The 10,639-nt window shown below is 68.9% G+C and overlaps 2 protein-coding genes across 3 annotated transcripts in view; one reads left to right on the top strand and one right to left on the bottom strand.

Annotated features, from left to right (window-relative positions):
* The window catches only part of EGFL7 (EGF like domain multiple 7), a 7,713-nt gene extending 1,253 nt beyond the window's left edge, over positions 1-6,460 (top strand). The window contains exons 1-9 of one of the 2 annotated variants that reach the window (XM_049631326.1): positions 12-29; positions 2,571-2,692; positions 2,811-2,927; positions 3,830-3,945; positions 4,170-4,265; positions 4,405-4,569; positions 5,287-5,351; positions 5,847-6,047; positions 6,221-6,460. In XM_049631326.1, coding sequence (XP_049487283.1) covers positions 2,613-2,692; positions 2,811-2,927; positions 3,830-3,945; positions 4,170-4,265; positions 4,405-4,569; positions 5,287-5,351; positions 5,847-6,008 — 801 coding nt within the window. In that variant the 5' untranslated portion in view covers positions 12-29; positions 2,571-2,612 and the 3' untranslated portion in view covers positions 6,009-6,047; positions 6,221-6,460. Of the gene's footprint in view, positions 1-11; positions 30-2,570; positions 2,693-2,810; positions 2,928-3,829; positions 3,946-4,169; positions 4,266-4,404; positions 4,570-5,286; positions 5,352-5,846; positions 6,048-6,220 lie in introns of those variants that run through there. The other variant, XM_049631316.1, reaches the window with a different exon arrangement.
* Positions 6,461-6,895: 435 nt separating this feature from the next.
* The window catches only part of AGPAT2 (1-acylglycerol-3-phosphate O-acyltransferase 2), a 12,689-nt gene continuing 8,945 nt past the window's right edge, over positions 6,896-10,639 (bottom strand). Inside the window, exons 4-6 of the mRNA XM_049631304.1 lie at positions 10,092-10,187; positions 8,468-8,540; positions 6,896-7,639 (exon numbers count right to left, since the gene is read on the bottom strand). Coding sequence (XP_049487261.1) covers positions 7,464-7,639; positions 8,468-8,540; positions 10,092-10,187 — 345 coding nt within the window. The 3' untranslated portion in view covers positions 6,896-7,463. The remainder of the gene's footprint in view (positions 7,640-8,467; positions 8,541-10,091; positions 10,188-10,639) is intronic.

Below are 10,639 nucleotides of genomic sequence, written 5' to 3'. Positions count from 1 at the left end.
CGGCGGCGCGTGCGCGCCCGGCTCGGGCGGTGAGTGCGGAGGGAGCGGGCGCCGGGCCGGGGGGCGCGGGGAGCGCCGAGGGCGGGGTCTGCGCGCTGGGGCGGGGGAGGTCGGGGGCCCTGGCGCGCGCGGAGCTGGGGGGCGACGCGGAGCGACCGCGGGGAGTCGAGAGGTGAGCGGGCCGGGGGCGCCGGGGCTGCCGCGCGGGGACGCGACCCCCGGCCCTGCCCGGATCCTGCGCCGGGTCCGGAGAATGGGCCCGGCGGCCTCGGGAAAGGGCGCCCCCTGCCGGTAACAGGCGACGAGCCGGGCCGCGCGGGGGCCCGAGGGGGGCGGGGGGCGTCGCAGCCCCTCACCCGCGTCTGGGCCCCGAGCGTCGCCCCCCACCCCGACCCAGGGCCTGACTCAGGGCCTCGCGGGCCCCAGACCCCGTGTCTCTCCCTCCTCACCCCCACCCCCCGCGGGGCCGGCGTGCAGGGGGAGGGGAGGCAAGGGGCAGGCGGCTGAGAGGACCCTTCCCCGGTGCCCCGTCACCCCGCCTTTCCGCCCTCCCAGGGTCCTAATGTCCAGGGCACCCCTCTCGGTGGAAGGGGGACCCAGGGCCGTCGCTTTGCGGCGAGTCGGGCCCCTCCCTCTGCGGACCCAGCCCTCCCCCGGGTGGGCGCTGCGGGGATGCCGCGCAGGCAGGTGGGAGGGAAGTGGGCTGGGCTCACGCTGACCCTCCGGGAGGGTGGGACGTTATCGCTTCGCAACCTGAGTCGCTGCGGCCACCCCCGCCCTGGCTCCTCCGCCCCAGCTGGGCTGTCACCGCGAAGGGAAATGACATTCTGCCAGCCTAGCACAGGCCAGGCAGCACCCTTGGCCTCCCCCAGCCCGGGAGGAAACATGACTTCAAACACTGACTCTCCTCTTTTAAAGCATGAGCAGGGGAGGTGCTGGGGCGGCTGTGTGTGGGGGGCAGTTACATCTGCAAGAACTGAGCCCTGCCCCCCCACCAGGCACCTAGCACGGGGGGGGGGGGGGGGGCACAGGGTCTGTGGGCCCCTGGTGGGCTCCTGCCCAGCTCTCTGACCCACCTCTGCCTTCCCAGGGCCTGGCCTGCTCCCCAATGCCACCTGCTCCCATCCTCTCCTGCTTGCCTAGACCTCCAGGAGTGCGCCCCCTAACGGTGTGCTGTGCTCCCCCCCAGGGTCCACTCCCGAGCTCCCCCTCCCTGGCTCTGACAGGACGTGCCCCTGCCCACAGACTGCTGAGAAGCACCACACAGCCCCCCAGACTAAGTCCCAGCACCTCGGCTTCCCCCTGCCCTCCCCGCTTGGCCACCGACCAAGAGCAGGGGTGCGGGAAGGAAGGACTCTCGTCCGGCTGCCTCCCCGCCCCACGTGGGTCCATGTGACGCAGGGGGGAACAGAGCGCCGACCCCACTCCCAGCCGACGGTGCAGACCAGCTGTGGTAGCACTCTCCCCTCGGGGTGGGGCTCTGCAGGCCTCACTCTTTATGGGACCAGCTGTCAGAGCCAGAGAAGGGGCCTCTGAGACCCTCGTGGTGTCCCAGAGAAGGGGGCGACCTACCCCGATTCTACCTCCTGCCCCCACAGAAGTTCAGCCTTTTCCTGTGTGCTTTCCTGCTGAATGCCCCGTAGGGCCAGGGGCTGCCCACCTGGGTGGGACCCAGCCCCTTGGGGGCCTCGGGTGGGGTGCCTGGAGCATGGGGGCGGGGAGCTCCCCGTCTACCCAGACGCTTGGCTGCACACATAGGTGGTAACCCCCCAGACCGCACGGCGCCCTCAGCATGTTGTAGACCAGTAATTCTGGGCTGGGGTTTCTCACATTCCCAGGAATGCTCTCCCAGCCTCCTTGACTTCCATCCACAGCACAGAGGGATGGCCTCTGGCTCCACTGGCATGTGGGAAGGGCTCCTCCAGTGCCCCCCGACCCGCTGTCCTGGGGTCCCTGGGCCAGACCGGTCAGACCCCAGTGTAGGAGTGACCCCCTCCTATACGCAGGCTCTGCCCCGTTCTCAGGGCTCCCGCATGGCTCCCGCATGCTGAGCGCCTGCACCCTCATTGCCCCCCACCCCCCACGGCTGGCTCCCCATTTGGCAGATGAGGACACTGAGGGCCCGAGGGCCAAGCCAGCTGGGCTGGGTTCCAGCTCTGCTCACTAACGCCCCGTGTGCAGACTGAGATTGGTACTGTCCTGCCAGGACAAGGAGGGCGCTAGCCAGGGCGTTAGAACGGGTGCAGAGGCTCCCCCTGGGCCCCCACCTTCCCAGGTGAACTTTGCTGGAGCCGCAGACACCTTCACGGTTCACCCAGACCAACGTGCCTCCGCCCCCACCGTGAGGGTGCCGGCTTCTGGTCCTGGGCCCCTGTGACTGGCAAAGGGCCGGCCTCACCTGCTGAGACAGGTTGGGGGAGGACGGGGCTGGCACTGGCCTTGGGGCTCTCCTGCTGGCGAAGCGGCTGCGTGGGACGGGTGTCACAGACCCAGGGTGCCGTCGCCCGCAGAGGTACGGGCTCAAGGAGGGGTCCGCAGAGGGACTTAGGGGGTTGTGCCTTGTGCTCCAGGCCACCGTCAGGAGAAGGCCAACCCGCTGGGACGCACGGGCCATGTGTGACTCCAGGGAGCTGCTTCTGGGGTGGCTCCTGGTGCTGGCAGTGGGTGGCACTGAGCACGTCTTCCGGCCTGGGTGAGTCAGCCCTCTGGCCACTGCAGGGGGGCGGGGTGGGCACAGGAGCCCTCGGCCCCTCCCCAGGGTCTGGGCTCCGGGAGCCCCGGGCTGATACGCTGCTCCCCCGCCTCTGTAGCCGCAGGGTGTGTGCCATCGGGGCTCCCAGGGGCCCCGAGTCTGAGTCTTTTGTGCAGCGGGCGTACCAGCCCTACCTCACCACCTGTGACGGGCACCGAGCCTGCAGCACCTACCGGTGAGTGCCCCCCGCTCCCGGCAGGGCCCCCATCTGCCACACGTAAACCCTGAGGCCCAGGAGGGCGGGTCGCCCCAAGCTGGGAAACCCGGGCCCGGAGGGGTCAAAGGACTCACTGAGTGGACGGCAGAGGCCGGCGTCCCTGTCAACTTGGGCCGGTCCTGGTCCCGGGCCGTGGCTGTGGTTAAGCTCAGACATCATCTCCTCCCTGCCCGCCCCCCCCATCTCCGGAGGGGGTCACCCATCTTGCCTGCTCCCCTCTGCTTTCAGGGGGGCTCACCCGCTCCCGGCATGGCCGGCTACAAGTTCTTACCGCTTGAGATGCCTGCCTCCCCGACACCTGCCTCGGAGCCCCAGTGGGTCCCCCTCTCCCCGTGACAGCCCCAGTGGTCACCAGACAGAGACCCTGCCCCCACACACCCAGGACATCCCAGTGGCCAGCACGAGGGGGCGTGTCTCCCGTCTTCGGCTGGCAACTTGCCTTAAAAAAGATTTTGCTTTCTGCGGGGGTTCTCAAAGACCTCCCTGTGGGATATCCCCGCACCCCCAGCTGGCCAAGAAGGTGGGGGCAGTGTGGGTGGGGCCCAGGCTGAGACCCTGAGATGCACGCCCAGTGAGGGGTGGGGCCCTGTCCCCTGCACCTGCCACTGGGCAGGCCGGCCAAGGAGGGGCTGGCAAAGCCCCACTCGGGAGTCACCCCTTCCTGGGCCTGCTCGGAGCGGGGCTGGGCGTCCAGGATCCCAGGCCGCAGGTGGTTCCTGCACTGGGGGCTTGAGCGGTGCTGGCCCAGGAGGGCACCCTCAGCATCCAGGGGCCCGGCGCCCAGGGAGGGAAGGCCGGCGAAGAGCTGGGAGGACCAGCCCGGGTCTGCTGACGCCCCACTGCCCCCGCACACCCCGCAGGACCATCTACAGGACTGCCTACCGTCGCAGCCCCGGGCCGGCCTCCACCAGGCCTTGCTACGCTTGCTGCCCCGGCTGGAAGAGGACCAGTGGACTCCCCAGGGCCTGTGGAGCAGGTGAGAGGTGCAGGGCCCCACAGCACCCAGTCAGCCAGTTAGCCAACCGCTCCTGCGGCCTGGTCGTGCCACACCCCATCCCCCTTTCCAGACCCCGGGCAGAGCACCTGTTGCTTTCGCCTGAGTGGAGCGCCTCCTTGCTGCACGGCGCCCCTTCCCCGGCTGCCACCCCTGCAGGGCCCTGGGGCCCCCCCTCAGTCCGTGACAGGCCTCTCCCCCAACAGCAGTATGCCAGCCCCCGTGCCAGAACGGAGGGAGCTGTGTCCGGCCCGGTCACTGTCACTGCCCTCCAGGATGGCAGGGTGACACCTGCCAGACAGGTGAGGCTGGCTCCCGTCCCTCCGGAGGGGAAGGGTCCTGTGGACACCACCCTGGGTGTCCCGGGTGGCCTGCCGACTGGCGGGTGTTAAGGGTGCTCAGTGTGGGTGCCCCTCCCTGCCCACACCCCTCTTCCCGCAGACGTGGACGAATGCAGTACCGGACGGGGCCCCTGCCCCCAGCACTGCATCAACACCGCGGGCAGTTACTGGTGCCGGTGTCAGGAGGGGCACAGCCCGTCCGCAGATGGTGCCCTCTGCCTGCCCAAGAGAGGGACCCCCCGGCTAGCCCCGAACCCCACAACAGGTAAGCTTCCCCCTTGCCCCCGCCCACGTCCTTGCCGCTGTGCTGGGAGGTGGGACAGGGAGGGCCCGAGAGGGGGCTGGGCGTCACCCTGCCGATCTGTGCCCGCCACCGTGGGGGCAGCCAGCCCCGGGCGGCAGGCCATCTCCCTGACCCGGGCAGAAGTGGGGGGGTCTTCCCCAGGGGAAAGGCGGGTGGCCGTCCCCCCCGGCGCATCACGGGACGGGTTGCCGAGAGGGGGCCTCATCTCAGCCCAGAGAGCGGAAGAAGGCCCCCACCCCGCGTCTTCTCCGCGGCCCCTGCCCGGGCAGCCGGGAGACCCACACCTCCGCTGCCGACGGGACATTATTACTTTTGGTACGCGCTGTGACACTTCAAACTCGTACCGTGAGTAATAATGCGCTGTCGGCAGCCTGGCACCAGGAGCGCAGTGTGGACCTCGGCTCGGACAGCTCAGCACCGCGGGGCCCCTGGCACAGCGTGGGGGCCGGGACGGGGGGGCACCGAGGTGTGCGGAGGTGGTCTGCGGGCCCGCCTGGGCGCCTGCCGTAGGGGTGGGCTCGCGACGGCAGCTGGGTCTGTGACCGCTGGGGCTTGAGCCCCCGTCTCCAGACCCGTGCCCCACGCTCGGCAGAGGCCGGAATGTCTCCCGGGGGAGGTGAGGAGCCAGCCTGGGGTGTGGGGCTGGGCCTGCCCGACTCAGCACCGGGATCTCCCCAGGACCAGACGGCACAGTCGAGGAGGAGGTGCGGAGGCTTCGGTCAAGGGTGGACGTGCTGGAACAGGTGAGGCCTGGGCCGGGACCCCTCCCGCCCCCCCCCCCCCTTGTCTCCCGTCACGTAGCTCAGACCCTCAGAGCGGTCGCGGGGTTCGGTGGGGGTGGTCCCGGGAAGGAGGCCTCCTGGGTACTGACGGCCGGGGCCTGGCAGGGGCAGCAGGCTGATGCCGGGGAGCCCCAGGGGAGGAGGGACCAAGCTTGGCCACGCCCCCTCAGGCGGGCAGAGGGCCTGAGCCCAGGTCCACCCCTACCCTCGTCCCTGCCGTCTTTCCATGGGCCCGTTGGCTCGATGACCCCTGGAAAGCTCTGGTCCACCCCTCCTAGATCCCCTGACCCGGGACCCTGGGCCTTGGGGACCGTCACTGGACTGGCCCATGTGGTGTCCCCCGGTGCCCCCCTGTCTGGCCCTCCCGGCCCAGAAGCTCCCTCGGGCGAATACCCAGGGCCCTGCAGAGCTGGGTGTGGGCGTCGGCAGGCCTTACCGGCCAGTGCTCCCTAACAGCTGCGGAGCAGAGAGGGTACCTTCTGCCTGCCCCACAGAAGCTGCAGCTGGTGCTGGCCCCGCTGCATAGCCTGGCCTCGAGGGCCCTGGAGCACGGGCTCCCCGACCCCAGCAGCCTCCTGGCTCACTCCTTCCAGCAGCTGGACCGCATCGACTCCCTGAGTGAGCAGATCTCCTTCCTGGAGGAGCAGCTGGGGTCCTGTGAGTGCCGGGGTCCCGGTGCCCACCTCCCACCCACGGAGCTCCCTGGGAGCCTGAGGGCTCTGGGGGCTGGGGCCAAAGGGCGGGGTGGGGCAGCCCTGCCCGGGGCGGGGGTGGGGGGGGAGGTGGTGGGGGGCACTGACCTCTGACCTCAGCCCTTCACCCGCCCACAGGTTCCTGCAAGAAGGAGCTGTGACGGGTTCCCGGCTCTGGCTCCCGAGAGCCGGTCACCACGGTGCTGGGTGGGGCGGGATTCGTTCCTCCTAGCTATGAATCCAGCCTCCGCCTGGCCGGCACCTCTGCACCCCCACCAGCGGGCCCATGGCGGAGGGAAGGTACGAGGGTCTTTGTCGCTGGGCAGCACATCGGGGGGCCCCTTGTGATCTGTGTCAGAATAAAGTGAAGGTTCAGGAGCCGCTGTGTCCTTGGTGGATCGTGGAGGGCATTCTGAAGCTGCCTGGGGGGAGGGGACGCCTGCTGCCTGGGGGGAGGGAAAGGTGGCAGCCGTGGGGCAGGGCAGGGGGCTGCAGCCACACAGCCCCTCTCTACAGCCTCCTATAGAGGGTCCCGGTCCTCCCTCTGCGGCAGGGGCCGGAGCAGGTGATTTCCGGGAAGGCGAAACTAGCCTCTAGGTGGCAAGTTGGCTTTACCCCCAGGGGGCAAAGAGCAGATCTTCAGCCTCCTTCCCCAGATCCCCGGGACGCCCACAGCCCAGTTAGGTGGACACCGCCACCCACGGAAGACAGCAATGCAGGCTGATCGTGGGCCTGGCCCCTGGAGCAGGGAGGCAGAGGCTCCCACGCTAGGCGCACGGGAGCCGAGGGCTGTGGCGTCCCGCCCGCCCCCCGAGTGATCACAAGTCACCAGGCGCTTGCGAGAGTTCTTTTATAAAAAACGGAATGCGGTGCCCGGGCGGCCGCCCTGCTCCCCAAGGCCAGTGGAGCAAGGACCTCTGCTTTCTGGCTCTCCGTGAGGCCCTGGTTGCACAGGACCGGGCGTCTGGCCCCCACCTAGAGTCCCGTTTCTCCCGGAGGGCCCGCCCTGCACCCCGCTTCTGCACCCCGCAGGCCCAGGCAGGAGGGTAAAGTGTCTCAGCGCCGGCCATCCACCCTGCGGCCGCCAGCCCGTCTGGGCCCAGGCCTGCTCCCAGATCCTCCGGGAGGCCCAAGGGTGGGCTCCGTGAGGAGGGTCCAGCTGACTCTCCTGGGGGACATCAGAGGCCTGGAGGATCCGAGGCCCGTTGCAGGAAGCAGTGGCCTGCATCCGGGGCCAAACCAAAGCTGGGAGAACCCCGTAGGAGCAGGACACAGTGACATTTAGCAGCTGGGGCAGGGGAGGAGGTCCCTCGGTCCATTCTCCGGCCAGGCCCTGCCCCCGGTCGGCCCCGTCCTGCACCCAGGTCCTTCCCCGCTTCGGCTACTGGGCGGGCTGGGAACCAGGCCCTGCAGTGGCCCCGTTCTCCTGGGGTGTCTTGGAGATGCGGAGGAAGGTGGTCCTCATGGCCTGGTGGCAGCTATCCATAAGCTTGGGGACATCAGCGACGGTGAGGCCACTGGTGGGGACGGCATCCAGCACCTCCACCCTGATCGTTCCTGTTGGGGGGAGGGCATCAGTGGCCTGGGGGCCCCCGCCAGCGCCTGCTGTCCGGGCGCCCGTGTCGCGGCCTCTCTTGGCTCCCGCGCCGCCCGCGCCCCCTTCCTCCTGCTCCTCGGCCGCCCACTGGCCTTCCCTGGAGCCTCCCAAGGCCCCACCAGGCTGGGTTCTTTCCTGGACACCCTGGTCTCAGATGGTTGGTTTTTAACGGAGAATAAGTGACACAGCCAAAGCTCCAAGGTACGCGCTCTGCAGGTTCTGACGGCTCTAGGCGCCCCTACCAGCCCCGCCAAGCTGAACACTTCTGCGCCCTCCCGGGCACCCACACCCGCCCTCGCGCTCTCATCCCCCGTGATGGTTTAGGTGGTCGGGAGTCTCACATCTGGGGGCGGGACACAGCAAGGCTCCTCCCCCCACTGCCCTTCAACCTTTGGCCCCACCCTCCCACCCAGGCACCGGGTGCCCACACTTAGGGTCTGGAAGGAAGGGTAGCGGCCCCGAGTTCCCTGGCTGGTGGGCGCAGGGGTACCTGGGAGGCCGCTGCCCAGCCTGGGCCTGTGTGTGTGAACTCGGGCTCCTACCCCACCCTCTGCCAGCCTCCGTGTCCTCATCTGGGAAATGGGCCCACTACTGCCCACCTCAGCTCGTGGCTGGGATTCCAGATTCCCACCTGCCTTCTCCACTCACCACATGATCACGGAGGGGCAGGGTCTGGCCTAGAGGAATCTCCCAGAGACGGGAACTATCCCACTGGGGTTCTGGGTGTCCTAGGCCGAGGGTGCTATGCCCGAGTGTGGGGACCGGTGGAGGGGGGGGGGGGGCACTACCTGAGGTGAAGAACTTCGTCTTGTAGTTGTAGAAAGAGGAGAAGCTGGAGTAAACCACGGGGATGATAGGCACCTGTGGACAGGAAGCCACGGTGCCTGAGGACACACAGGAGCCCACCCCCGCCCACCCGGAGCCCCAAGAATGAGCCACTGGGGAGCCCTGCCTGGCCACCCGCTTGCCTTCGGCCTGAGGAGGTCCTGGGAGTGCCATGGCCGCAGGACAGACGTGCTGACCTGCCTCAGGGCCCTTCTGCCTACTGACCCCTGGGCGGGGGACACCTTTCGCGCCCTGGGTGGCCCAGAGTTCCGTAAACGCATCCCACATATCTTCACTCAAGCATTCCTTTCCACCAGGAAGCCTCCTGGGCTGGCACACGTCCTTATGATACACATCGGTGCCCCTACGGTCCTGATGGCCCAGGGGAGGGGCGGTGGGGGGGGGGGGGGGATCAGGGTCCTGTCCAGTTTAGCAGGAGGTTACTGAGGTCTTTGGGCCCACCCCTCCCCCATCCCGGTGCAGCTCTAACCAGGGGAGAGGACAGGGGAAGATGCCCAACCTCCTGGCTGAGGCCGTCTTCCCCCCAGCTCTGCCACACCTCAGTGTCCCCTCTCTCACCACCCCTCTCTCCCATGCCACCAGCCCAGGGAAGTGACATCGGCCCCAGGCATGTGGCAGGGGTGCCTTCCACCTCCCAGCTGGAGGGGCCGCAGGTCCAGGGCTTGAAAGAGCCTTGCTGAGGCATTGCCGCGCTCCGGGCCCCTCGGCCCCATGCACCCAGCGCATCCGGGGTGTGAGCTGGGAGCCCCTGCGAGCCGTGCTCGGGGCCAGACACCAGGGGGCGCCAGAGGCCAGCCGGCACAGGTGGAGATCAGGAGAGCAGACCCCTGCCCGGCCACCTCCCAGACCCCAACTGGGCAGGAGGACAGCCCCTTCCCCTGACCCCAGACGATGACTTTCGCCTACACGAACACCCTTCCCCTGACCCCAGACGATGACTTTCCCCTACACAAACACCCTCCAACAGGGCGTGGGACAGGGTGCCTGTTCCCCACCAGGAGACCCTGCCCTGCCGACAGATGCGCCCCCAGTTCTCCCGGCATCACCCCAAAGCCCCTCTCAGACAAACTGCACCTCGGGGCAGAGCACAACGGCCCAGCGCAGAGCTCGCAGCTCGCTCTCTCCAGGGCCGCCTCTGGCTCTGCCCAGCCCTGCTCCTCTGGACCCGCTGGTGCCCCCAAAATCCCACTCCAGCCAGCGGTTCTGCAGGACCCAACGAGCACTCGGCCTTCCCGGGCGCTCAGCAAACAGGCCCGCCGCCTCTGCCTTCTACGCCGACCCCGGCCTCCCTGCGGGGGCCCCTCGCCTGGCCAGCTCCAACCCGGGGGTGCTGGAGCTCCAGGCACGGGCGCCCCGGTGACAAGCGTGAGTCCCACTGCCCACTGGACCCGATCAGCCACCAGCCCTAGTGCTCAGAGTGGGTGAAGAGGCCCGAAGAAATGCCCTCCGTCACGGGTCAGGAAGCAGGTGCCGAGGGGCGGTGGCCAGGCAGTCGCCTTCCGCCTGAAGCCGACCGGGACCCGCTTCCCTGCCCCCCTCCCCGGAGAGGGCGCTGCCCTGGCGTACCTGGGCCTGGATCGCCAGGTAGAAGGCACCCTTCTTGAAAGGTAGCAGGTCCCCGTTGTCGTTCCTCGTGCCCTCAGGGTAGACCCACACCTTGAGCTGCAGGGGAGAGAGGGGCGGCTGGAGCGGAACCTCACAGCCCGTCCCCTCCAAAGGAGCCCCGCTCCTCGGCCGAGACCACCGCCGCTAACGCGTAGGCACTGCTCCCGACGGGCCGTTCTGCACGACAACGTGGCAGCCTGTGCGGTGCCGAGCAGGCCCGAGCCCCACGTTCACACTGTCCCTGACCACGCACTTGTCCACGGGAGCCATCACGCCCACACTCACTCTGTCCCTGACCACGCACTTGTCCACGGGAGCCATCATGCCCACACTCACTCTGTCCCTGACCACGCGATTGCCCACGGGAGCCATCACGCCAACACTCACTCTGTCCCTGACCACGCACTTGTCCACGGCGGCCATCACGCCCACACTCTGTCCCTGACCACGCAGTTGTCCCCAGCGGCCATCACGCCCACACTCACTCTGTCCCTGACCACGCACTTGTC

This window comes from Panthera uncia, chromosome D4, assembly GCF_023721935.1.
Source record: "Panthera uncia isolate 11264 chromosome D4, Puncia_PCG_1.0, whole genome shotgun sequence".
Classification (NCBI taxonomy): Eukaryota; Metazoa; Chordata; class Mammalia; order Carnivora; family Felidae; genus Panthera; species Panthera uncia.
This window is presented reverse-complemented; position numbering and strand designations above follow the sequence as displayed.